The sequence below is a fragment of the Pangasianodon hypophthalmus genome, chromosome 10 (assembly GCF_027358585.1).
Source record: "Pangasianodon hypophthalmus isolate fPanHyp1 chromosome 10, fPanHyp1.pri, whole genome shotgun sequence".
Lineage (NCBI taxonomy): Eukaryota > Metazoa > Chordata > Actinopteri > Siluriformes > Pangasiidae > Pangasianodon > Pangasianodon hypophthalmus.
Window position 1 is genome coordinate 28055878 of NC_069719.1, and position 27771 is coordinate 28083648.

At 37.6% G+C, this 27771-nt stretch overlaps 1 protein-coding gene and 1 long non-coding RNA gene across 4 annotated transcripts in view; one reads left to right on the forward strand and one right to left on the reverse strand.

Moving 5' to 3' along the window:
* The window catches only part of tdp1 (tyrosyl-DNA phosphodiesterase 1), a 36838-nt gene extending 13672 nt beyond the window's left edge, over window positions 1-23166 (forward strand). The window contains exons 11-16 of the mRNA XM_034308069.2: window positions 2308-2356; window positions 2881-2947; window positions 4199-4306; window positions 9640-9742; window positions 15354-15459; window positions 19869-23166. Of these exons, the coding sequence (XP_034163960.2) occupies window positions 2308-2356; window positions 2881-2947; window positions 4199-4306; window positions 9640-9742; window positions 15354-15459; window positions 19869-19942 (507 nt within the window). The 3' untranslated portion in view covers window positions 19943-23166. The remainder of the gene's footprint in view (window positions 1-2307; window positions 2357-2880; window positions 2948-4198; window positions 4307-9639; window positions 9743-15353; window positions 15460-19868) is intronic.
* LOC117598276 (uncharacterized) lies at window positions 1-27747 on the reverse strand. Of its 3 annotated transcripts, XR_008302537.1 has the most exons (4): window positions 27300-27747; window positions 25478-25579; window positions 5236-5347; window positions 1-367 (listed from the first exon to the last, which is right to left on the reverse strand). It is a non-coding gene; the product is annotated as an uncharacterized LOC117598276 (long non-coding RNA). The 3 variants fall into 3 exon arrangements; XR_008302536.1 differs by lacking the exon at window positions 1-367 and having other exon boundaries at window positions 5009-5347; window positions 27300-27578; XR_004578961.2 differs by lacking the exons at window positions 1-367; window positions 5236-5347 and adding an exon at window positions 23934-24453 and having other exon boundaries at window positions 27300-27576.
* Between the last annotated feature and the right edge of the window lie 24 nt (window positions 27748-27771).

A 27771-nucleotide genomic window follows, 5' to 3' on the forward strand; every position in this document is an offset into this window, starting at 1 on the left:
TTTCGGAAGACCTCGCTAACACAGGCACAATTAATAGAGCCGTTCCTGCCTTTTAGTTCTCTTGATTAAGGTCCGTGTGCCTGGAGAGATGCTAGGATGAACACAGAACATTTCCGCCTCCTAACCCATTTCGCCCATTAGGATAAATGAGCACTTCGTTTGCCCTGATGACTTCATTAAAGCAGTCGGGCGGAACTCCACGCAATGAAATTGCTGATTTATTTACCTTCACAGCAAAGTGAATTTGATTTTTTTTTACCTGCTGCGCCAAATGAAATAACTGCTCCTTTTCAATCTCGTCGTAGGGGTTGTTTTATTCCTTCATCTAATGGCACACCTGGTAAAGGCTCAGCAATCTGCAAAACGTCTAAAACACCCACACACACCCACACACACACACACACACACACACACACACACACACACAGAGAGAGAGAGCTTTGTGGAGTTGTTTACTATCTCACAGATTTGCTTCCGTCGTTTCTGACGTCTCTAAAAATGGAGAAAATGCATTAGTTTGGTTTGGTGTGAGAAATGTATCTTCTTTAGTTTTGCACTGAAGCTACAAGGCAAAAGGGGAAATAAAGGAAGTTTACAGCTACCAGTTTAGCATCACGCACTGAATCTGCATGTGCGTTCTGATAGTTTTATCCAAAAAAAGAGCGAAAAACGGTCGTAGCTCCATCACTTTCTTCCTCAGCAAGCAGTTTTATGTCACTCAGCTCCAGCAATAGAGGCATGGCCTAAAGTCTGAAGGTGGAGTTACACGATCACTATGCATGTTTCATTTTTAATACAGATTTACTCTGTTGTTTTACAAAATTGTTTGGCGTTTCTGAGTCAAACCATATTTTGAAGCACAGTGTTAAACTGGTAGCTATGAGTTGCTATTTTTATTTATTTATTTATTTATTTATTTTTTTACTTGTTTAGCAACATTAGCAGCATAGACACCAAATATGTCTTGCCCGATTTATTTATTTGTGGAGAAAAGGACATTGTGTATATTTCATCACTTTATTGTACATTAATAAAAAATTTCCATTAATTATAAAATATTTAATAAATGAGTATTTTAATACTACAAGATATAGAGACTTTCTCACGATTCGATTTTGATTCATAAGACAAGATATGATATTTGTTGATGCCACTGAATCTGCTATGATACGATTTGATTTGATTCATAAGGCAACAGTTCAATATTTGACAACACCACTGAATCAGCTATGAATCGAATTGCATCGTATCATAAGGTCTACGATAAGATAGCACTGAATCTGCTGAATCTACTGAATTGATTCATAAAATATTGATTCAGCATTTCACAGCACCCCTGACTCTGCTACGAGACAATATTATGCGATTTGATTCATAAGGCGTTTCATAATTCGAATACTGAATGTGCTATGATACAATATGATTCAATATTTCATGATACTACTGAATCTGATGCAACACGATTTCATTCATAAGGCAATGATTCGATATTTGGTGATACCAGTGAATCTGCTATTTTATATTATTTTTAAAAAATTTTACATAGTCTATTTACAGACTTTTTTTACATAGTCTATTTACAGATCGATTTAAAATATTAATAAATTTTTACACACCGTTTTTCTGTCATTTTTGAGTAATAATCGATTTATAGTCATTGCCTTTTAATTCAGTGCATCAAACTAAATCACCTGATCGTTGCACCCCTGCTAGGTGCAGAATAAATGCTATGTGATATTAAAAAAGTGAAGGATCAAGCTGTGAGATTGATTTTATTTTTTCTGTAGAGATTTTAGCAGCAGGAATTAAACTCTAATCCGTGTGCCGTCGTGTTTTTAATAGAAGGGAAGCACAGAGATGTTCCTCGCTCTGTGGTGAGAGGCGAACCAGATGAATGGCCACCTGCACCGGCGCACCGGGGGGTTCACAGACGTGCAGCGATAAATCAGAGAGAATGTGTGCAGCTTTCAGCCTTGCAGCTCCCACAGCTGTGTAACGGCGAAGAACCCTGAGAGGATTTATTGAAAATTCGCTCCAAGAAAATGTAGCTGCAGATTAATAGCTGCGTCCATTTTTTTTAATCCGTTTACACACAGCGTCCACCATAGAAGTCCGTGTGAATCAGCTGTTACCATAGAAACGATAATGTACTAATATGACATCAATATAAATCTGTGGTTTGTAGCTGCACTACTGTCAGTGCTGCTGTACTAGGAAATTAATCAACACTTTCCGACCAATCAGAATCGAGAATTCAACAGCGCCGTGCTCTGATCTTTTTTTTTTTTCCTCTCTCATTTGTTCTAGGTCTATCCTTCAGTGAACAATGTTCGAACCAGTTTAGAAGGCTACCCAGGTATCATTTTTCTCCGTAAAGAATTAGTTTCAAATAAATATTAGAAATATTTCTGAAAATTGCCGCAATTTACAATTCTTGTGCAAAATATTGCATATGTGACATCATAGACACCATTTTTTTCCAGTGTTGGAGAAGAAGCTGCTTTAAATACCTTAACTATACAATGCAAATAAATATTTTATAAGTGAAATATCCTGTATACAGATGAATGTGTATATATATATATATTTTTTTTTTTTTTGTTTGTTTTGATTGTTTTTAAAAAAATTATATAATTATTAAATAAATTTCTAGATAGTTTCTTTTTTTATTATTTTTTTTCACACTTTTTAATAATTGTATCAAGTTCTTTCAAGTATTTATTTGTTCAGCCAAGAAAAATATCAAAATTATACCATATTATAGCCAAAATATCCAAAATCCTGTCCGTATAATTGCAGGAAATACTAGATATTTTGCACACAGTGATGTTTTTCGCTGTATTACTTAATAAATGTATTATTTATCATTTTTCTGTGCAGCTGGAGGTTCTTTACCCTACAGTATACAGACAGCACAGAAGCAGGTCTGGCTCCATTCCTACTTCCAGTGAGTTCTCCACCTTTCTCATGTTTGTCCATCTTCAGAGGTTTTTGACGTTTTTGCTTTTTTTTTGCGTCTCATTATGCCTGGAGCTTCTCTGAAGAGCCACCCACATCCATATGTGCCCTTTTAGGGAGAGTTTAAATGATCCTATACTTCAGCTGCTCATCTTCTACATTAAATTGAACGATAGCTCTTTACAGCTGCCTTCCTTTTGGCTTAGAAATCAGAAATGGCTCATTACGATGCATCCCATTCTTTAAATCATCATTTTTTTTGCGTTTTTCTTGAATGTCTCTGAAACGCATCTCAAGTGATGTTTTACTCATGTTCATGTATTTTTAATTAAACATTGTCGAGTGCGTTTCTCTGAAATCGAAGCCGGTTTTCACTCAGAATGCCCGCAAGTCATTAATATTCATAAGCAGAGTCCCAGTGCTCATTAATATTCATTAGCTGACTTGCATAAGCTCTGAAATACAGCTGGATTGAAGTTAGTGTGAGTTTCCAAACTAGAGGGAAAAAAAGAAAAAACTGGTTAACTTGCATATTGTGTTTGCTTGAAATAATTTCTGTATCTGTAAAAAGAACAAGATAAAAAATCCTGGAAATAGACTGAATAGACCAGCAGTTTGAGACCGTATATCTGTAATTTGTTGTATTGCAAAATTTATATCCTGTCATGCTAAGATATCTTTTTTGCAGCGTAACCTATTATGTGCATTCTCTCTCTCTCTCTCTCTCTCTCTCTCTCTCTCACTTTCTCCCTCCTCCTTCTGTCTCTGTGTGTCTCTTTTTCTCTCTGTCTCCCTCCATCTGTCTCTCTCTGGTTCTCTCTCTCTGGTTTTCTCTCTTTCTGGTTCTCTCTCTCTCTCTCTCTCTCTCTCTCTCTCTCTCTGTCTCCCTCCTTCTGTCTCTCTCTGTCCCTATTTCTCTCTCTCTCTCTCCCCTGCCTCTATCTCTCTCTCTTGCTCTTCCTCACTCTTTCTGTCTCTCTCTCCCTCGTTCTCTCACTCACTCTTTCTTTCTCTTTCTTTGTCCCTTACTCTCTTCCTCCCTGCCTGCCTCACTCACTCTCTTTCTCTCTCTCTCTTCCTCCCTTGTTCTGTCTTTGTCTCTCTCTCTCTCTCTCTCTCTCTCTCTCTTTCCCCTTGTTCTTTCTCCTTCTGTCTCCCTGTCTGTTTCTCTCAATCTCCCTCCCTGTCTCTCGCTCCACCTCCCTCTCTCTCTCTCTCTCTCTCTCTCTCTCTCTCTCAGTGGATGGAAAGCTGAAACCTCAGGCAGGAGCAGTGCGATGCCCCACATTAAGACCTACATGAGGACGTCTCCGGATTTCTCTCAGCTGGCCTGGTTTCTCGTTACAAGGTTAGAGACCTTTACTGTGAAGTCAGACCTGTAATTTAATGTATGTTAAAGTCCCCCATGAACAAGTCATTTTAAACTCTTTGTAGAATAACATCTCTTCAGTTCCTTTTTTTTTTTAATGCCGTCACTTTTACGCTCATCAAAAATGGCAAGATAAATTTTTGATATAAATTTTATGAAAATTGTAGCCACACCCACCATCCCTAATAACAACTTATCACTAACTTTCTCTAACTTAGATAGCTAGCTAGTAAACTAGTAGCACACATTTATCACACATTGTCATGACTGTGATTTGATTTACACTGTCATTTGATTAAAATAGATTTATTTAATATTATATACTGTTACTATAACAACCATGACTTAGTCACATTAGCTAAAGTTTCTGCTTTATATATTGTGATCCAATAATTTTCATATTATCCTGTAATAATTTGCATATTAGCTTATTTTCTTATCAGAAGTCTCTCTTTTTTTGTTTGTGAATTTATGTGAATTTAACACTGTCCTATTATCACTTTCAACTCAACCTATATAATCAGCATTAGAGGAACCCAAGAGAAATGGATGTCACTAGCACCTTCTATGTACCTTTGCTTCAGCAAAGCATATTTTGGTCTCAGCACAACGTCTTGTGCTTATGAGCGAGGACCAATCACAGGTCTGCAAAGGCAGAGGAGAAGATCTTCAGATAAAGTCCTGATTTCCTATTAATTTAACTTAGCAGCTTTAGAGTTACAGTATTTATTCAGTCATCTTCAGTAGGGCTTTATCCTGGTTATAGTGGCACTGGATCCGGATTCTATCCCAGGAACGATGTGTGTGAGGCGTGAATACGTCCTTGATAGGACGCCAGTCCATATCAGTGCACCATGTACACACATATACACACCTTAGGGGCAGTTTAGAGTAGCTAAACTACCTACCGGCATGTTTTTGGGAGGTGGGAGGAAACCAGAGAACCCGGAAAAAACGAGGACAACATGTGAAACTCCACACAGAGGGGAACCCGAGGTCAGGATAAAAATACCGAGGACCCTGGAACAAATCCAGTAAAATAACTGATTAATGATCAACTACTTCAATTATAGAATTAACTAAATACCTAGTATAAATTGTACATTCACATAATGTTATATGGAATAACTGGAATTCATTACGGTCTATTATTTTATTTCTCTCTCTCTATCTCTCTCTCTCTCTCACTCACTCTCTGTCAGTTCAGTTCAGTTCACAGTGTGCTTTATTGGCATGACTATTTTAACAATGTTGCCAAAGCAAATTAATATAAAAGTTACATAGACAAACAATAACACCAAATAAAGGAATAGAAAAACAATAACGAATAAAATAAACACTAAACATGAATAGACATTTATTAACAGATGTATTACAGAAAGATATGCAGTATTGATTTAATTTATATAAACTACATAGATAGATAGACAGATAGATATAGAATATTATAATAGGTAGTGTTAGGATTGGATTAGATTCGAGGTGATTTGTGTTTGTTGGATGATGAAGAGTGAATATGAGCGTAGCTGCCAGTCGCGCACTTCCTTCATGTTCCCCTAAAACACAGCTCAGTTCGTGCTCAGAGCTCAGAGAGGAGAAGTTTGGGATGATGGCTATGAATTTACACTAATATTCCTCTTTAAATTTTCGACAGATCAGAGTGAAGTGCATCGCTGTTTCTACTTCCTCTAGGTTACAGTGTTTACAGAGGCTTTGTACTTTGGGTTTATAGGTTTTAGTGTGTCTTCCTTTTTCAAGTTCTAACTTGTGATCACTCACTCTGTATTTAGTCAGAATTTGTCTTTCTTTCAGGTTCTTGTTCTTCAGATATTCAGCTAATTGGATTTGTGTGTTTAGTGGGATTTAATTGCATTTTTCCACTGCTCATTGTACATCTTTAAATTTGTTTCAAATATATTCAGTCTGGATTTGGGGGTGTTTGGGTGAGTGTTTAGTGTGTTTGTTGGGCTTTGGCTCAGGTTGGAGAATTGTGTTGCTATGTGGCTCAGTCACTGTCTCTCTCTGTCTCTTTCTGTCTCACTCTCCATCTCTCTGTTTCTCTCTAGGACAGTCTCTCTGTCTGTCGCTCTGTTTCTCTTGGACTGTGTCTCTCGGTCTCTCTGTTTCTGTCTCGCTGTCCATCTCTCTCTCTCTTTCTCTATCTTTCTCTCTCCCTGTTTTTCTCTGGGACTGTCTCTGAATCTCTGTCCGTCTCTCACTCTGTCTCCTCTTTCTCTCTCTCGCTTTCCGTTTGTCTCTCTCCATCACTCTCTCTTTGTTCTCTGTCTCTCTATATAAATCTCTGTCACTGTCTCTCTCTCCTCTGTCTGTCTCTCTCTCTTTCTCAGACTCTCTATCTCTCTCTGAAACCTCAGACAAAAGCCAAATTTAGCCAAGTGTTTTTGATTATTACAAGCAATTATGAATTAATTGTAATTATTTCTCATTCGTAACTCTTAGAAACAATACACAAGAGTAATGACACTGAGTTCGTGTCTCTCTGTTAGTCTCATCATCATGAATGCACCGTGCTGAACACGACAGGCAGCATTCAGGAATGCGCTGAAGTCCAGTTGTCCGAGAACTGTCCAAAAAGCTCACTTCGATCGCTCACACAGCAAACACCGTCACATCTAAACAACGTGGAGACTTGGAGTAAGGGCGCAGAGCTTAGGGTGCCATTTCTTTTTTTCTTTTTCTTTTTTTTTTTTTAAAGAAAGACAAAGAATTCACATCTGTTTCTCCCAGTCCAATAACCCGACGCCATCTCAAGAGAAATATTCTCACTGCCAATTTCTTGTGTCACACAAAGCTCATTTTCTCAGACGTGTGTGTGTTTGATCAGTGCATGTATTATTCACGTGACGTCATTTCCACTACAATATGCACATATTTACCACAAATACACCCTATTTATCCGTGTTTAGTCAGGCTTCTGGTACATCTCATTTCACTAGCCATCGCCTAGCAGCAGAGTCATAACCTTCTGCCTTTATTGCACTGTTTTGAAGCTCTCGTGTTTATAAGGCTTTATTGAGTGACTGTGTGTGAGTGTTGCGTCTCGGACTCTGGACCAGGATTGTGTTTGCAAGTCTGAATTGTCACTCCCTAACAATCTGCACTTAAGTGGAGCAAATGAGTACCTGTGGACTATAAAATGCAATGAAGAGTGGCACTGGTGCAAGATTCACTTTGAATAGCTTTCGAATTAGGCGTCAGGAGTCAGTGACGGCGGGCTGCAGGAGAGAACTGAGTACTGGAAAATTTTTTTCCTTGAGATTCAGGTTGCAAAGTAAGTTCATAAATAAATAAAAATTGTAACTGCTGGCAAATTGCTATGGTATACAAGGAATAAAAACACATGGAGGTGTGCTGTTATAGGAAAATAATCAACAACAGGGTGGTGTGACGAAGCAATGTTACGGCGACCAACCCGAAGTTGATTACTTTCCAGTAGCAGCACATCTCCAAGTGTTTTATTCCTCTTACACCACAGCTATTTGCCAGTTTTTATTGCTACATTTAAGGTTGTGGAACGTCCACAAAACAAGTAAGTTCCTGTTCTCACTTATGTTATAGCAGCTATAAACAGTAGTTCCCTCACCAGCCTCTCTTTTTTCTCTCGCTTGAAGTTAATAAGACAAACACATCTAACCCTAACCCAAACACATCTTGTCATGTTACTGAGAAACCACAACGTGTGAACAGTTCTGTCCTAAAGATTGTTGAAAAACCTAAAGTTACAGCTTTACCTCAGACTTTTACAAAGTGCTGACACTGAAGACTCCTTCCATAACTGATAAATAATCTTCTCCTTACAAACATCACCATAAAAGTGATTATCAAGACCCCTGTATAAGTGATTACAACAGACATTTTATCTGTCAGAAATTGTTTGAAACAGATTGTCACTTATTTTTTATTATTAATTTTTTTTTTTTTTTTTTCCAATTTACGTATTTAAAGGCAAAAAAAAACTGGCTAAATGAGGTGTACCCAGTGTTTCTGGGGCATAGTGAAAGGGTTAACAGTAAATACCACTTCTGGTTTAAATCCAAATATGAAAAACAGATACAAATATTCAGAGCACTAAATAGATACAGATCCATGTACTGCCATTGCGATACACTCCTGTTATCTTGGCGTATCTGAGCAGATTTTGATAAGATTTCTACCGAAATTTGAGAGAGAGACGTACATGTTGTGTGTTCAGGAGAAAAATCTGAGAGACACAATACTTCAGCAGACTTTTCTTTCCATTTGATCTCATCGCTTTCTAGGAAAAAGTATAGAGATAATAACAAGATTTCTGTTTACATTTTTCCTGTCCATGGGCAATCACAGTGCACCGGGGAATCCATTATATTTCCCACTCTCATCTCCTGCTAGTCGGTGTGCATGAGCCTGAAGATTGTGCAGAGTGATGCTCGGTACATTTACACAGGGACCTGGAGTGGATTTAGAGGAGGTCAGCAGCATCAAGTTATTTGTTCTCTTTCATGAAGATTAAAGCCTCTTCAGTCGGACGTGGCCTCGAAGTACGTTCTTACTCCTCCATCAGCATTCCAGCTTGCTCTGCCCAGGCCCTGGCAGCTCTCACAGCATTGTTGCTGTCTAACGTTTGAAGTTTTAATGGTTGTTTTCCTAACGATTGCATCTGTAATGTGAGAAGATGACTTGCATTCTTTTTAGCGTTCAGTTTTCTGTCAATCTTCCAGAGTCGATGTCGTTGTTCCGTCAAGTACCCATGAACATTTTAAACCACTAAAATAATCTGTGTCCAAGAAACTAATAAAAAGTGCCTAGGAACATCTCTACATCTTTATCCTCATTAAAAATGGCAGAATATGCATATATGTATATATAATGTCATCGTATTTATAACACTGTATCTTTCTGCAGAAACAAATAGGTAGCCGGCTAGTCATCTGTCGCTAAACTAACTCACATTTGTCACATTTTGTTGGCACTAATCCTGCGTAAGTTATCTAGATAGCTTACCCTGAGGGTTGTGGCTATGTTTCCAGGTAATGTCACATAGTCGATTTGCATATTGAATGTGATTGGCTCACGTGAATATATTTTGTGACATCACAAAACTGCACTTATACAGTACATAATAATGCCCAAATAAGGTTTATACAGAAAAAAAAAAATCAGACCCAAGACCAGTCTCCATAATTGTAAGACCCAAGAACTAAGATGAGCTGAATTTTGTATTTTAAAAAAAATTACATTTTTGAGTTTAGTGGTATTTTAAAACTTATAAAAAGTATTTTTCCAGAATCTTTCCCTGTATGTTTGATCCACAGTGCCAATTTATCCAAAGCTGCCTGGGGGGCGCTGGAGAAAAACAATACTCAGATGATGGTTCGTTCCTATGAGCTGGGAGTTCTGTACCTGCCTTCAGCCTTCGTAAGTACCCTAACTTCCTAACTCAGAAAAATGTCCCAGTATGGATATTAGTCTTCCATATGTAAATGTATGAAGGGTCAGAGTTGCCAAAAAAGATTATACTAATGAAGCATATACAAAGAGAAAATCAGGAAGTACCTGCAGTGTGGAAAATTGCAGTGTAGTACACAAACAGGACATTTCAGAATTCTGAAAAATTTTAAACAAAGAAATGTTCAATATCTTGAATATTTAATATTCAAAAAATAAGATTCTGCATTGTTTCTAGGTCACTATTTAAATGTAAGCAAATTTGTCATATTGACCACGTGAACTCCTCTGTACAAAAAGGTCAGATTTTCCTCTAGATTTATCCCTTCCGTTGAAGCACATGTTCAGACGACACTACAGTGGATCCAAACTAACGTGGATCGTCACGTTTCACACAAAATTGCAGAGTCGATGGCAGCTTTAGTGCACGCTGTCAGTAAACAAAAGTAGGACGAACCAAATACTAAGAAATTCTGAAATTCATGTAAACATTTCTAGGATTGTACTTTTCATTCAAGTTGTTATGCTGTTGTTATAATTTGTAATGAAAAAAGTTGTATTAAACTATTAAAGAATGCAAAATAGAAGTAGTTTCACTAGCAATCTCAGACCTTTGGACTTGTATATGTATGTGCCAAAATTACTGGCGCCCCTAAAGGACAAACAAATTCTTGAAAATGTTTTTATTTTTATCACAGTCTCCAGGAACTGTGTTGTTGCCTTGTCCTGTTTCCATGGTGTATAAATCTGAGGTTGCCCACATATAAAATCCCTTTGTCATCCATTACTTTGGGGAAAAAAAAAAAATCAAAGATTTTTGAGGCAAAACAGACCAAAGGTTTTTGACGTGAACAAATCAGGTAATGGATATAAAAATAAATATCTAATGTTGATTGACAGGTGAGTTTACAATGAAATTAAACTAAAATGTTTAATTACCAGTATTAATTTATGGATTTTTCGTCTACTTTGGTTCTCCAGATAAATCTGTTTCTGTTCACTTCTCTGAAAAAACATCACAAGTTATTTGAGCACTTTGTCTTTATACAGATGAGTTAAAAAAACAAGCACAGCTTTTTTTTTTGGTCGGTATGTGCCAGTCTCTGCTATTGCTGCTGTGTAATGTAGTAAAGCCTACACCATGCTGTACAGCAGCACATTTCTTTTTATTTCCCCCCCGTGTATGAACATAGGCGGCTTTTGTGCAGTCTGTGTGCATTCTCACTGGGTAATTTGTCCTTGTTGGATTACTTCAAAAGTTGCTTAGCAACAGTAAAGCTCAGTTCACTAGCTGTGGTAGAAATGGAGCGGGGGGGACCGTGAGTGACCGAAAGCATGCAGGCATAGGATGTGCTCTTTTACAGAAGAAAGGATGTCTTACGTTTCATAATGCCATTCTCGTTTCTTTCTAGACGGCTGAACAGCCTGTAATCAAGATTATTTTATTCAGTCATTTGAACTCTTTGCTGCTCAGAACTCTTAAGTATTTAAATGCCTCAGAAATGTATCAAATATGAATTACAGATTAATGCCATCACGTATTTTCCAAGTAAAATGTGATATTTTATGACATATTAGAAAATCAGGTCACATTTTCTGGCTCTGCTTTACAATGCCAGACCATTTTAACATTTGCTCCAGTGGTGCATTAATTAAAAGTCTTATCTACTGAAAGTCAGACAGCCAGACAGGTTCAACTAACAATATTTCTATTGTGCTCCTAATTAAAGCGTAATCAAATTGTGAAATGCCATTAATTTTGCAGTCATTAGCCATGGCCAGACAGGACTCCGTCTCTGTAATTATAAAGTGTTGCCATATAACAGCTGGAGTGTACGCTGTAGTGACTGTTAGAGAGTCTTAATCAGATTTCATCAACCCCAATGTTACTGTTCAGTCTGAACTTGGCGTCGGCTCTGACTGCATGATGGAGTGGTTAAAATCGAAGCCATGTTAAAGTCGTGTTCTTGCATTGAAGTGAGCACATGGCATGCTTGGAGGTGTCAGAGGAAAGCTAGTCGAACTCAGATCATTAAGTTAGTCACTCAGTTCCGTGTCCTTTTAATGCTTAGAGACAACTTCAAAAGTGGTGGTTTGACTCATTAACTTTCTCCTGCTGTTGCACTGATACACAGTCATTTACCATCTACTCCAACATTCGCACTCACAATCATTTATCATCTGCTCCAACATCGTTAACAGATTGATAGATTGGATGGACAGATAGCAGGGCAGGTGGACTGATGGACTGACTGTATGGACGGTTTGAAGAATACAATGGATGGATCAACTGGATGGTTAAATGGAGAGATAGACTGTTGATGGATAAGTGGATAATGGGTTGGTTGAACAGATGATTGGACAACTGGATGGTTAAGTTAATGGATGGATGGATTGGTTCATGGATCGATGGATGGGTTGGTGAATTAATTGGATGGTATGAATGGCTGAATGGATGGATGGATGAGTGACGATGGATAGGTTGATGATTGGTTGATGGGTGAATGGCCAATGAACAGATGGCTTGATGAATAGATGGATGGATTAATGGATTGTTACATGGACAGATGGTGAAATGGATAGAACAATGGACAAAGACAGATAGATAGATAGATAGATAGATAGATAGATAGATAGATAGATCACTTTATTAATCCCAGAAGGAAAGTCACAAGGTTGATTAAATGGATAATTGGAAGGATAGATTGTTTGACAGACAAATGGATGGGTTGATGAATGAATTGGACAGTTGGTTGGATGGATGACTAGATAAGTGGGTTGACAATAAGAAGATGAAGAATACAAACTGAAATGTACAATATTATGCTAAGATCAAATGCTTTTAATAATATTTAATATAATACAACTAATAAAACAGTAATAATGTAGTAATTAATATTCATTTTTGGTCTTGGTATTGTCTGTAAATATCTTTACAGACTAAACAACGTAAAATGTTTTTCTATAAAAAAAAACACTACAAATATTATAAATAAATATTATTTTAAATAATAATAAAGTTAACTGATACCTTAGAGAAAAACTGATTAGCACTACTGCCATGCCATGCTAGTTTTGTCTTGTTTTTTTCATTCATGGCTTCTTTTTATATTTTTATGGCCCTGAAATTAGCTCCGCCCCCAGCTGGAACATAGTCACTTCTCCTTAAAAGCCAATTCACTTTGCAAACAGTTTAAACACAGGAGACTGAAAAATGCTGGCTTGTCAGTGTTTTTTTATTTTGTCATTGTGACTGCATTTAACCTCACAGACAGCAGAGGACTTTAAACATTACAAACTGCTCCTTTAAAGGGAAAGATTTCACCCACAGAACCTGTACTGGGGAAGAAAAGTGGAAGCAAAATAATCACATTTCCTCAGCAGATTCAAGTTTCCATGGGTATGTGAGCGAGGGGAAAATTCACTCACAGTGCAGATACATTAAAGGTTTGAGTAAATTGTAGTATAGTGGTCTGTTCCTGTATTTTTGTGCCTTTCATTGATCTGCTTTAGCTCTGAGTTTCAGGCAGAAACCCCTGAGGTGCAGGCAGTCAGTATAATCAGTGAGCAGTAGCAGGTTCAGGTGACTGATCACAGAGTCAGTGCTGACTCATATAATGGCTTCAGTTCCCACTGCACTTAGCGCTACATCTAACATTTTCAGTTTTTCCATCCTGTAACTTCACCCTCTTTATTGTTACCCTGGAGCTGTAAGTACAGCTGTAGTGCTCTTTATTAAAAAAATACTTTTTCTTTCTAAGCTATTGGAAAAACTGATTCTCTCACAGCTGTGAGCTCACCAGATTAAAAATGACATTTTTGAAACTCTTCAGCCTGAGTTCAAACTTTATCAGAGTACAGAATCTGTCCTGGTAAAGGTGACAAATGATCTGCTGCTTACTGTATGTTCTGGAAACTGTCCTCTTCTAATCTTGCTACATCTCATTGCCACTTTTGAAACTGTGGATCATGAGATCTTTATCGAGTGCCTTAAGGAAGTAGCACTGGACTAGTTTAAGTCCTATCTTTGTCGCAAAACTTTCACAGTTAATATCGGTTGATCAACACTAGGTCCAGTACTCTTTTTGTCATAGGCTGAGGCGAATCAGGTATTCAGACACTTTGGTTTTGGTATTTAATATACGTCCAGTGCATATATCCACTTCAAATGTACACACTTAATATCTTTTGATTTGGTAAATACAAACAAAAAAAAGTATGTATTTATAAGCATAAAAAAGTCAGCCGAAAACAGTTACAGGACGACCTGAAAGCAGTAGGAACAACAGTTACAGAGAGAACAATAAGCAAGCCTACTCCTCATGCAGAAAAAAAAAAACACAACAGTGCACATCTAAAAGCATTTAGTCAAATCAGAATGCTTTTGGAACAATATACTCTGGTCAGATGAAACACAAATAGAACTCTGGCAATAATTCAGTTTGTCAGGTTTGGAGAAAGAATGATCTCAAGAACATCATATAGACAGTGAAGTATGGAGGTGAGAGCATCATGATACGGCGCTGCTTCTCTGCAAAGAGGGCATTGGGCATCATCAAATGGAGCGTGAATGGATCACATGAATGGAGCGATGTACCAGAACATATTAGACAGGAATTTAATCTCATCATCCAAGAAACTCAATCTGGGGAGAAGACAGATGTTTTAACAAGACAATAACCCCAAGCATACAGCCACAATAACAATAAGAAGGCCTTGCATGGCCGAGCCAATCTCCTGACCTGAATCCTTGTGAAAATTTATGAAGGATTTTGAAATTGCGAGTCCATCAGATGGATCCTCGTAACCTTGGGGAATTGAAGATGACTAAAACTGAACCACAATGCTGCAAAAAGCTAAGTTTCTTATTAATTTTGTTTTTTAAACATATCTTTTATGTTTGCTTATGAATACATACTTTTCTTCTCATATTTACAGGTATAAAGTCAAAATTGACGTTGTATGTAAATTTGAATTATATTAAAATAGCAAAACCAAAAGTAAAGAAAATACTTATTTCCCCTCACTGTATATGCTCCCACTGGGTGAGAAAATCCTGAAATACAATTTCATACATTTCATTCCACTGCTATGCTGATGACACTCAGTCCCAGCTCCATTTAAGGCCTGATGATTTGTGTCTCAATGAGTGTCTGGAAAATATCAAAGGCCAGAAGCAAATCATTTTCTCCAATTAAATGGGAAAAAAAATATTATTCTTTTTGGCCTATCCATAAATGACCTAGGAACAAACTATGTTCATTTCAGTACAACTTAGAGCTTTTGCTAAAACCAAACAATTTATTTCTTTTTCTGAAAAACACTTATACATGTTTTCATTTCATCTACTGTATTGTCTTGAATATAGGTGTTATACTATGAATAAACCTATTGATATATATTCATTTTGCCCTTTCAATTCAGTTCGGTCCACACTAATGAGACTTTATCCCAACAGGACAATGAGAAATGTTATTGCCTTTCCTCTCCACATTGTGCTCCACAGGGATTCAGCATAGCGCTCTCATTATTATGGCTGCTGACTGACACTTTAACTTCTTTTTATAATGTCTCTCTGTAGCATATGAGCACGTTTCCAGTGGAGAAGAACATCTTCCCCGTCTCAGGCTCCTCCACAGGTTTCCCTGTGCCTTTCGATTTGCCACCGGTTCGCTACTCCAGTAAAGGTGAGAATGGATTCGTTGTTCGTGTAACTCAGGACTCCAGGGCAGTCTCGTGTAAAACTCCAACAGAGAATTCACTGTGAAAGGGCAGTAAAATGATCTGTATATAGTTATAAATCATGTAGTGTATGATGGGGTGAGAATCGAATCGCCAGGCACTTCAAGGTTCAGTCAGCTTAGATCCCTGGAGCAAAGATGTAACACACGTCAATATTGGATTTCTGCAAATTAATTTATAGTTACAAACAGGGCTGTAATGAACCTGTCTGGAAGAGTATTTTGCCCCAAAGCACAGGATCACAGATGGAGATCTGCAGAAAACTGAGGCATTTTGGGGCCAAATCTACAATTAGATGGCACTTCCATGTGAACAAACTATTTGGCAAAAAAAAAGCATTTTCTTAAATATAACCACAAATAAAAATTGTGTCTGGCTTCCAAACCTGAACAATTACATCCAATTAAACAATTACATCAATTTGTAGAGGGATTTCTGTAATATGCAAATTAGCACCTATTTATTGATCTGTTCCATCTTTTGCGTAATTTACTAAAATTAGAGGGAGAAATGTATTTGAATGTTTCATTTAGTTTTTTTTTTTACTTCACTATAATATCAGTTACTGAATTAAAGTTTTAGTTAGAATGAGATATGATGTCAGTTGTGTGTTTGGTGCAGATCTTTGCTGCCCACTAGACAAAGCAATGTTTGATGTGTATGTATTACTAGTGTCTGTATTTGTGCATTTTGATTGCTCAGTCCGTAATTGCTGTAGAAAATCCATCCATCACCTTTGCTACATTTCTGTAAAACGATAATCAACAGGCTCATGGGTCTTTGCCCTGATGCTCTGTCTGCATGACCTTTAATCACGCCGAGGAAAGGGCCTGGCTATAATCAGAGGCGCCATTGAAACGGACGGAGCCGTCACTTTATGAACTGAAGCAGAAAACGTCTGCGGTTGCCATGGCAGTGCACATCTTTAATGACAGAGGACGACTCGGTCGAAAGCTGTTAGCTGTGTCGCCAGATGAGTAGGCTGTACAAAAAAAATTTATGATCTTGTTGGCGTGAGAACGCGATTATTTGTTCAGCTATCACTTGGATTTTTTTTTTTTCCTCAGCATGAGATGCTGAACACTTGATTTTTATCGAGTCATGACGAGAACAGACAGTCCTCAGGCATTTTTCTGCTGAAGGTTGTTATCACGGCCTCATGGCCTTGGATATGTGCAGAACAGCAGCCAGAACAGCCTCCTCTTTCTCCACTTTATAAACGGCCTATAGAAAATGTTTGTTTTGCTGTGAATACACGGCCGCAGTAGTGCCCTTGAGTGTGGTATTTAATCTTACAATTAAAAAAAAATCTGTGATTTTTCTCCCTCAAACAAACAAACCGCCATCAAAAATGCACTGTAAGGGCTTTTTAAAGCCTGGTCATGCAGTGCAGCTTGAAGTCAGTGGAATATTTCATGGTTAGTTAATTGTACCTTTCTCATAAAATCCCATAATGTGAACACATTTTCCATTTTCCTTGCACTTGTCAAAAAAATGCTGCATACAACTCAGCTTCAAAGACATTTCAAAATGGCCAATTAAAGCTTTTACGAAAGAGACAGATAACCTCCGGCCAACTTAACACCACTTCTTCCATGTTTAGTTGACCTCCTGAGTGCACTTCTGTCATCGTAGTGCTTAAAGTAAATTATCCTGATAATTATGAACTGGAAAAGATGAGTGGACATTGCTTTAGTTTTTCTTCTTTTTATTTTCTTTATTCTTTTAAATACTTGGGGTTAAAAAATGCCACAAATTGCTGTTAGTGTAGACGGTAAGAGAAATGGCTGACAGACAGGGCAGGAATAATAACTCTCTCAATCTCTCTCCCCCTCTGAGTCTCTGTCCCTCGCTCTCTCCCTCTCTCTATCTCTCTATCTCTCTCTCTCTGTCTCTCTCTCTATCCCTCTCTCTCTCTGTCTCTCTCTATCTCTCTCTGTCTCTCTCTCTATCCCTCTCTCTCTCTGTCTCTCTCTATCTCTCTCTGTCTCTCTCTCTATCCCTCTCTCTCTCTGTCTCTCTCTATCTCTCTCTCTATATCTCTCTCTCTCTCTGTCTCTCTCTCTCTGTCTCTCTCTCTATATCTCTCTCTGTCTCTCTCTCTCTCTATATGTATATATCTCTCTCTCTCTATCCCTCTCTCTCTCTCTATCTCTCTCTCTGTCTCTCTCTCTCTCTCTCTCTCTCTCTATCTCTCTCTCTCTATCCCTCTCTCTCTCTCTATCTCTCTCTCTGTCTCTCTCTCTATATCTCTCTCTGTCTGTTTCTGTCTGCCTGTCTCTCTCTTTCTCTCTCTCTCTCCCCACACTGTTCTCACCTTACATGTCAATGATGAGGAACATATGGTTTAATTGGCCTCTACATCGCCACAGTAGGTTTCCCATATACTACCCTTTACACACACACACACACACACACACACACACACACTTACTTTCCACTTTCTGGGAAATGTCAGTGGAGCAGCCAAGTATAGAATAACATTACAGTAGTGTGACACAGGTAGTTCATGGAGAGATAACTACTTATTTGTTCTTAATTTTTTTGTTTTTGATTTGTATTATTAAATATTGTTACATCTGATATACCTATTATATACTATATTATTATGTTTTATGTATAGGTTTGTTTTTTTAAATATTTCAAATATTTGTGTGAGCTGCTAAACATTTTTTTCCCCAGCTTGATGAAAACATTTTCATATTGTGGAGGATTGCAGCGTTGTTGTTCATTTAGATAATTGAATTCACCAGTCATGTCCTCAGGCAAGCTGTAATGCTCGTGATAAGCATCATTCCGCTTCCTCTGAAAGCATCGTTTCTTTTTTCAGTGATGTTTCGACCTGGATGCAAATATATCAGACTAATTGAGCACTGAGCCATCCTCTGCTCTTTGTAATCAGCAGTTCAGTTTTATTAATAATGATGCATCCAGCTGTATGTGAGCATGTAGCATTTTATGGGAAATCATATTTTCTTCAGTTTTCTCATCCTTTATGATCTTTACTCAGGATAAGAAGCTTTACAATGTTAGCTTGTGATGGAGAGTAACTCATAATCTCTGCTGGGTTTTTTAATGTGTTTATGGAGGTCTTATCCTCGACTGCCGGCCTGGTTTTTATGGTTGAATCCGACTGTGTCTGCTGGTTGCCATGGACACCCTAGTGCTCAGCCTAGATCCTCCTTTTCTAGACCTTCACTATTAAGCCAGTGTGACAAGGCACGTCACCGAGACCTGTTCCCTTAGAGCTCTACCTTTCAGAAATAAATTACATTATATAACAAATTGTTTTTAACCTTTCAGAAACTATTAATAATCGCATAGTAACATCTCTACACCATTACTGTCTTAATAACTAATAATGCAGTAATCTAGAAACATCCACATAACCTCCTGCCATCCCTAATAGCTAGCTGGCTAGTACACTAGCTCATATTTAACTGGTTTGGCTGCTTTTAAATTAAACATGTTTGTAACGTATTTAAGATTTGTAACAAGTATTTTAAAAGTCTTCTTAAATGTCAAACTTGGTGACTTTGCTGCTAGACCTGGCAACATTTTAGACCCCTTTAGCTACTTTTTTTTTTTTTTTTTAAATAGAGATAAAGCTAGCAACTTTTTGAGCAGACGTTAACGTCCATCCTGCACTTGATCATATGAGGTTTACACGACTCACCACCAGTGTCTAAAGAATGAATGAGTTGCGTTTGCACAAGCTGGTTCCCAACAACCAATCACTGATCACCATTGTTCCCAACAACCAATCACTGATCACCATTGTTCCCAACAACCAATCACTGATTACTATTCTTTGTCCACTCGCACACTTCTTTGTTCTTCGTTTTAAACTCCCTTCTTGGTGATATTTAAAGTAATAAAAGGGTGTCATTCCTTCCGTGACCGTTTCGTGTCTTCGTGTCTATTTCCCAGCTCCTCACAAACATTGCTTCATTTTTTTTGCATTCTTGATCGAAATTATAAAATTTTGTAAATACGTAAATTGTTTGTTTGTGGTGCCCTGACTAAAGATGGCTACTTTTTAAAAGAAATTAGTTATAATCTATTTAGAATGATTTCTGTTATATTCTGATAAAACTATATTCTATTTCATTCTATTCGAAATATCTTCAGAAAATCATCCTTCTTCATGTAATATTTTTGATATGCAAATGACTACAACAATACAATGAATATGCAAATTAGTTTATGACATCATAGTGATTTCTGGCACCTTTTTGAGCATGGACATTTTAGAACAAGAAATAGAAATAGAACATCTGTAGCATCATGTTCACTTTTTAAAGGACATTTCTGCCAAATGTTTGTGCTCATCAGTGTATATCTGTCTCTTTAGATCAGCCGTGGATCTGGAATATTCCATACACAAAAGCTCCAGACACTCACGGCAATATCTGGGTCCCGTCTTGAAACGTGTTCCCATTGCTGCTCGGATACAAAGGGCCAAACGAGGACAGGAAGTACCCACTGTTTATTACTGTTTTATTAACTGGACTCTTGACTACAGTAAACATGGTGCTGAAAATAATAATTAAAAAACAGACTGTGAGGATTTTTGATATTGATATTAGTAGGTAATAAAGAATTAGTAATCATAAACGTGCTGAGACTCTTGAGCTTGTAGTATTTCCATTTATGACTTAGGATTTTAACGTGTGTAATCTGCATAGTCTTGATAATAAAACCTTTTTTATTTCACTCTCCGCACTTTCACCACAGACTGATGCAAATAGCCGAATGGTCCCTCTTGAGACAAATTGCTGTTTTTGAAGAAGTGGCGCTTTTTTCTGTCTGAATCACACCTGCATGCAATGAGACATCAGTAATTACGTTCCAGCTCCAACCTGAGGGCCTGCGAATTAGTTTTCATCTCGACCTTACCCAATCAGTTTGGGCACCATTTAAGTGTAATCATTTCACATCACATAGTGAGAGCACTTTCCTCTGTGTGTGTGTGTGTGTTTGCAGTACAACATAAGAGAGCAATCTGTCTGTGGAGGGAAAACACAAGGAGAGACAATAAACGATAAATGACATAGGTAAGAAAATTCAAGGCAGAATTCTGGGTGTTTCAGCTCCGTGGTGCGATTCGGATTCTCACGTCATGCTTGTCACGTGCATTCTTATATTCAGTGCATTACATGCATTCTTATATGTGCATAAGCCTTATATAAGGCTTATATACACCTGACATGAGTGATACTTCTTAAATTAGGGAATTGATTAGTGTTTATTCAGTGGCTTTACACAGAAATTGATATGTTGCTTGGCAACAGCGTCATAAATTTCCATCACAGCTGTAACAGCTTGATCTCTCACGACTTGGATGTTTTTTTTTTTGTTTGTTTGACACGAGTACATCTCAGTTCTGCATACATTACCAGGAAAAAGCAGTAGAGTACACGGCACTTGAGAAAGCAGTATGAATTATGGATGTCGCTCAAAGCCTACACGGACATTTGTGACATTTACCGATACCGTTTTAGGATTTGACAGAATTCTGTCTTTCATCCTAAAAAGGTCATTTGGTATTGATCTCAGACTATTTCGGTTATTTCTAAACATTGGCTGTAGAGGACGACCAAATGCCGGGGACGTATCGTGTTTCCCAGTCCGTTTGACCTTACGGAAAGGTCGCCAACTTTTAGCCTGTTTATTTCATACACCAACAATTATTTTTGCTGTGATGCATGATGTCATATGAGCCATTTAGCACGTCACATCTGAATTCTGTTTAATTTAAACACCTTCTGCAGTCCGGGTCGAAATGGCCGAGAGATTGATTGTGTGATTAAGGTTGCCAGGTGTTAGCAAAATTTCCAGACCAGTTACATCTCAAAAAATGCACAAAAAGACCAGAAACTAAATGCAGTTTAAGTTTGTTCATTCACTGGTCAATAAATCAGTACATCAATCACTAAATCAAGAAATAAATCGAGAAATAAATAAATAGTTTTTTTAGTCACCTGACTTAAACAATCCACGAATCCCCTCAGTATATTAATTTATTTTATGAACATAACCCAAACATTAGGTTCATCATTTAACCGTGTATAATAATATTCCGGCTGCTTACTCGAGCCTTAGAGCTTTTAATTCCTGAACTTTCCACCAACATCACATTCAAGTTAACATTTATAGGTTTACTTGTTGTTTGAGTTTATGAGGTTTGGATTAAACTTTGACAACAATGCACTCTGATTTCCAATCATCATTTTAAGAGAACCACTGCTGTTGGTGTCCTATCTTTCTTTATTTAAGGAAAAAAAACAAACACTTAACAGAATTATATAGTCTTTGATTTATCATTTCTGACTAGAGTTCTCTCCTTGACATGACACAAGTTGCCACTGCAACAGAAATATTTCTGTGGATACGCTGTCTGCACTTACACTTTGAAATTAGAAATGGTGGCCATGGTTTATTTTTAAACTAACCCAAAAACTGCCACACATGGACTTGTTTTTTCCACCTGTGACCTTGTTCCAGAAAAACTAGCTCAATTTGGAGTAAAAACCTCCACTCTAGCAGCCCTGATTATGGAGTGTTCTGTACCTGCTGGGTTACATGGCCTGCACCATGTTCACTATGCCAATCAAAAGTATTTGTACCCCATGTATTAATGCCAAGAAATAGGTATAAGTGAAATGAGAAATGTTTATTGGGAGAAAATCTCGGCTTGGAGTAACTTACAGTCTTACAGTAACTGCTTCACCAAACAAGAGCCCTCGTCTTTAATAAAACACTCATTTAGAGTCCTGTCTGAGGCCGAATGATGAACAAATCCTTAAATACAAAGATTTAATGAAATACTTGATTATCCCTTTTTGCTTATTTCATTGCCAACAAAGAGTAAACTGTAATAAATAATAAATAAAGCATTAAAAGTGTTCAAAACCCTCTGACTGTATTTAGTTCACTGCTTTTGGAGGTCATAGAAAATAATGCTAATAATTTCAGAAAACCAAGTCATAACCTACTTTGCCATCTTTTTCTGCAAATATCTACCAGTCATCCCATCTTCTCTGTCCTAACCTGCTGTTAATTAGAAACAGGAAGTACAAAATTTTATACTACAACTAAATGGACTGTTATTGGACACCCAACCCTGGGAGAACACTTTTCTGTGTTTTCTTTCCACTTTGACCAAATGTACCAAGCTGGTGGTGCAAATGGCCTCAGGTCTGATAATAAAACACTCTTATTGTGGAAATAAACAAATGATTATATGCCTATAAATCAGAAAAAACACTAAAATGTGCACTGTAGTGTGGTGTGATTCCGGGAACAGGACTGGATCAGATGAACAAAATAAATAGACAGAAAAACGTGTCACAACATGCCAAACTATTTCTTTTGTATTCTTCTTTTTGTCTCTATACACCAAGCTCCTGCTGACAAATCTGACAAATCAGCAGACACCTTAGTACCACAGACAGAACACAGTGACCTCTCACACTGTGATTTGGTCTGTAAACTGTTCAGATTTAGTGGTTTGAATCTGAAATCTACCAGTCTAGCATCATGGAAAATGCAGGTGTGTCTCATAAGACATCTGTCAGCCCAATCAGCTAAACCCTGCTGCACTGTCAGGCAAACTCCAAGCCCCCCCACCACCCCCAGCACAAACAGCCATAACCCGCGTCATCCATCTATCTATTTTCCATACCGCTTATCCTACACAGTGTTGCGGAGGAGCCTGAAGCCTATCCCAGGGAACTCCGCCCCCTGTAAGCCCAATCAGCCAAACCCTGCCCACAACAAACAATTCAGCCAAACTGTACCCCAGGGCTGGGCATTATGAACAAAATCTTATATCACGATATGGAAAATTTCATATCTTGTAACGATATACTACGTTTTCTCTACTGAACAGAACTATCACACTGTCCAAATGGGAACAATATGAATGCAAAATATAAAAAATAAATATTAAAAGACTCTATGCAACTTCACGTCTCAGGAATCCGAACAACAGAAGTACCTCCTTTTTTCGGTTCAAGTTCCTCATGTTTTTTATTTGGGCTGATGCCTGTTCCGTGCCGGAGTGTTGTGGGGAGTTTCACTCTGAGTTACGTTCCTCCAACTTGTTTTTGTTACAGCACACTGCTAGTAGCTCCTAGCTCCAACTCAGTGATGTAAATCTGCTGCCTAAAAGTGGCTTTTGCAACATTAGTGATATAGAGGATAGAAAAATATCTATCACCAAATGTTTTTCTATCATCCTACGATATGTATCGCCATACCACACAGCCCTACCCCACCTTCCTGTCAGCCCAATCAGGCATAAATCCCTGCTCTTTTTATTATTACCCAGACCTCTGACTGATGAGGACCATATAATTGTCTACATGACTCTGTAGTTCATCGGTGCATCATTAATTAACGCACAGAAGAGCTAATGAAAGGTCCACAGTCATATCTCTGTCTTATTAACATCCGGAGTCTGTTTTATCTCTCACGAGGATCGAACAAAGCATTAACTTCACTAGAGCAGATAATTATGAGGCCTGAACAAGCAAAATAAATCGATCAGCGAAAGAGACGAGCCATTAGATGTGTCAGAATCAACTGTTTAATACTTTCTTAAGAAACAAAAATGCACTGAGGAGCAAAACCAAGCTGCGGGAGTGCAGAAGACGCCGCAGTGGATCATCAACAATATCATGTACAGTGAACAAAGACTGCAGCAGAGATAAATAGGAAGTGAGAATAGCTTTGCAGGAAGTGAGAACAGCTGTGTAGCTGTGAACGATGACTGACTGTACAGAGGTATTTAAAATGTCACATTGTGCTATAGTTTTATTTACAGGTTATTGTAGTTGGTAAGTAAGTCCATGATTCATTCCTGTCTTACATTAAGCGTCCTTTCCCAGACACTTGACATTTCTGAGATAATACAGCGGACATCAGGGGTCACACTGAGAAAGAGAAATGCTCTTATGTAAACAATGCAATGCCACATTAAAACCATAATAACATTAAATAGAAAAATTCACTGACACTTTGTTCGGCTTTGTTTTGTGCTTTTTTTGTTGTGTTATTTTTCTCTTAAAAAAAAAAGATTTTATAATTAATGAACTGAAATACCAGCAAGTATTTGGTCAAATCAATTTAGTAAGAAGGTGAGATCAGTGATTTATTTTTTATTTTTTTTATGTCCAAAAAAATTTTGTAATATTTAGACAAGTTTCTGCTTTTTTTCTCAGATAATAAGTATTGGATAAGCAAGTACAGAGCAACATCCAGGCTGAGTAACAGAAAATTAAATCACAGGTTTACATTAATGTGTTCATTCTAACACATCACATTTTCTATAGGGACTTAGGGACTATTTTTTGTTTGTTCATTAATATGGTGAAGTTTTTTGTAAGGAGAAATGTATTTATGTAGCATTTATGGAAGGAGTCTCCAGTGTCAGTGCTTTGTAACAGTCAGAGGTAAAGCTGTAACTTTTAGTTTTCCGACATCTTCAGGACAGAAGAGTTTACGCTTTGTGGGTTCTCAGTAACATGACAAGCTGAATTATTTTTTGTCTTATTAACTTCAATAGAAAGTGATGGAGAGACTGTTTATAGCTGCTATAACGTAAGTGAGAACATCTTGATTCAAAGATGTTCCACAACATAAAATGTAGCTATAAACAGATAAAAAGTATAACGCCATTTGTTAATAAATGGCAAATTGTAATCGTTGGCAAACTGCTGTCGTGTAGGATGAATAAAACACCTTTGGACATGCTGTTATAGGAAAATAATCAACTTCTAAGTGGCAACAGTAACTCCATCATTAATTATTTCCCTAAAACATCTTTAATTCTTTATACCAAACAATTTTTCATAGCCAGTAGTTTTATGTTACTTTTATGCTAGCGCTAGGCATGGCTTTTGAACAAGCATGAAAGGCAGAGTTGTATTTGTACAGATTTGACATTTCAAAACTTACATGGTCATCACCGTCTTTCCCTTTAAGAGTAGCTAACATGATGACACGGCGCCGTGCTGTATCTCAGACGTCAGAGTCAGATTTACTCAGGTGCACGTTGAGCTGTTGACACAGTCATTAGTGAACAGAATGTAGAACAAAATGGAAAAAAAACATCTTTGCAATTAACCAGTGATTAGTCACTGATATCTCTGACATCTCCTTGACCGTCTGTGTTTTCTGCCTGAGGAGATCCACTAACCATGTGATCACTTGATTACTGCATGCACAGCGTTACTGTTTCTGCCTAAAACCTTCTAGGTATTAAGAAAATAATTACTAACTGTACCACACACTTACCATGTTACTACATACACTCTTAGGAAAAAAACCTTAGAGAAAAGTTGCTTCATAATCAAATCTTCATGTGGTTTTACACCTGATTCGTTCATTTATTTTCACATTGATTTTCATATGATTCATTTATTTTCACATGTATTCAAAGTAGTTTTCATGATTGGCATGTGGTTTAATTTTTCACATGCGATTTTCTCACAAATCCTTTACTTTCACATGTTCATTTTTCACAATTCATTTATTTCCCACATGTAGTGCGTGTGTTTTTATTTTCCCACATGTTCATAGTTCACATGGTTGATTTATTTTCACATCTTTCATTATCATTTCTACATCTAATATGTATCTATTAGTCCAAAATTTAATTAAGATCCAGATGTTCTTTCCAGATGATCTTTTTTTAAAGTTACAATAAATACACATTCACAGGTGAAAGACATACAAAAAAAAGGCTCAGTTAAAAAGAATTCAATTCAGGTAAATTTGGACACTCCAAATATGGACGAACCCAACATGGGCTTTAACCCAGCACTCTTAGGTTAGGATGTAGATTTTTTTAACCTAACTTGTGAGTAAAAATAAAAAACAGTGTTGCTATTGTGGTTGTTATGGTTACACTGTGCATGTTGCATGATCAGTTTCTTCTTGACTAAAACAAAATATCTCAATATCATATCCATGTACATTTTGAAATCATGATAGACGAATATTAAACACAAGATTACAATCGACTCAGGGCATTTATCCGAGATAATGTTACAGACAGAGAGAAAATATGGGAGTTTTGGTCTTGGCCAATCTCTCACCCAGCAGCCAGCTCTCCCCTATCATAAGACAGCTAGCTACCAACCGGGAGGGTAAAGACTAGCATGTGCTTCCTCTGAGACACATGAAGTCACACATCAAACTGCTGCTCATGCTGCATCACAGGGCAGCGTAACGCCTTCAGAGGAAAGCGCTATCTACCCTCTTCTGCATACATGAGCTCACAGACGCCCATGATTAGCTAGTGTCGCTGTGATTGACAGTGGAGATAGAGTATGCCCCTTCCTCCCTAACAGCACGGCCATTTTGCACCCTAGGCCTTTTTACGCCTGACGTCATGGCTGTGGTATCATCTGGATTCAAACTCGCAATAAGACGCAACACTTCTCTGTTATGCCACTAGGGAGCATGTGAGGTCATATTTAACTAGCCAGAAGTTATGTTAATAGTTATGTAGCAACCTAGCATTAGGTAAATTAATGTTAACTGTACAAATAATTATGTTAATTATATGTTAATTAGATGTAAAGCCAACTTCAGCCATATTTACCCCCTCAGATAATGTTAGCTGGTGCACTTTGTTGTCAGGAGGCTAATACTGGCTATCAATCAAAGCTATACTTTTCTAAAGTTACTGGCTATTAATAATAATAATTATACATAAATATTTCCTGAGGTTCAACTTCATTATAAATGAAGTAAAATGTGAGCCAAAACTTACATTTCTTTCAGCTGCAGCTGATTTATTTCACGTCAGACTTTTTTTCTCTCTCAGGACAGGCGCAGTGGAAAATTCCAGAAAACACACCTTGACGCAGCGACGTGCCTGTTCCCTTTCAGGTCCGCATCCCCAACCCAGCCCATTATCAACACACTTTCCAATCCCAGATCCTTCAGAAGTGTATTTTAAAAACTGGAATTTCCTTATAAATGAGTTAAAATGGCGGGAGTAAAGCTTCTGAGAGTTTGAGTTATTTTTACGCGCCGCTCGCGCAGTAATTGGCGTCGTTCAGGAAAGTGGATCAGTCCATTGCAGTGCTCCGTGGGGGGGGGGCACGACGCCTTGCACGACGCCTTTACAACATTTTCATGAGCCGAATCTAGATAACAAGTAGTCTGGAAATGCTCAGAGCATAAAACTGATTCAATATATCACTTTGTGTTGTTACTATTTGCTTTAAAATAGATTATTA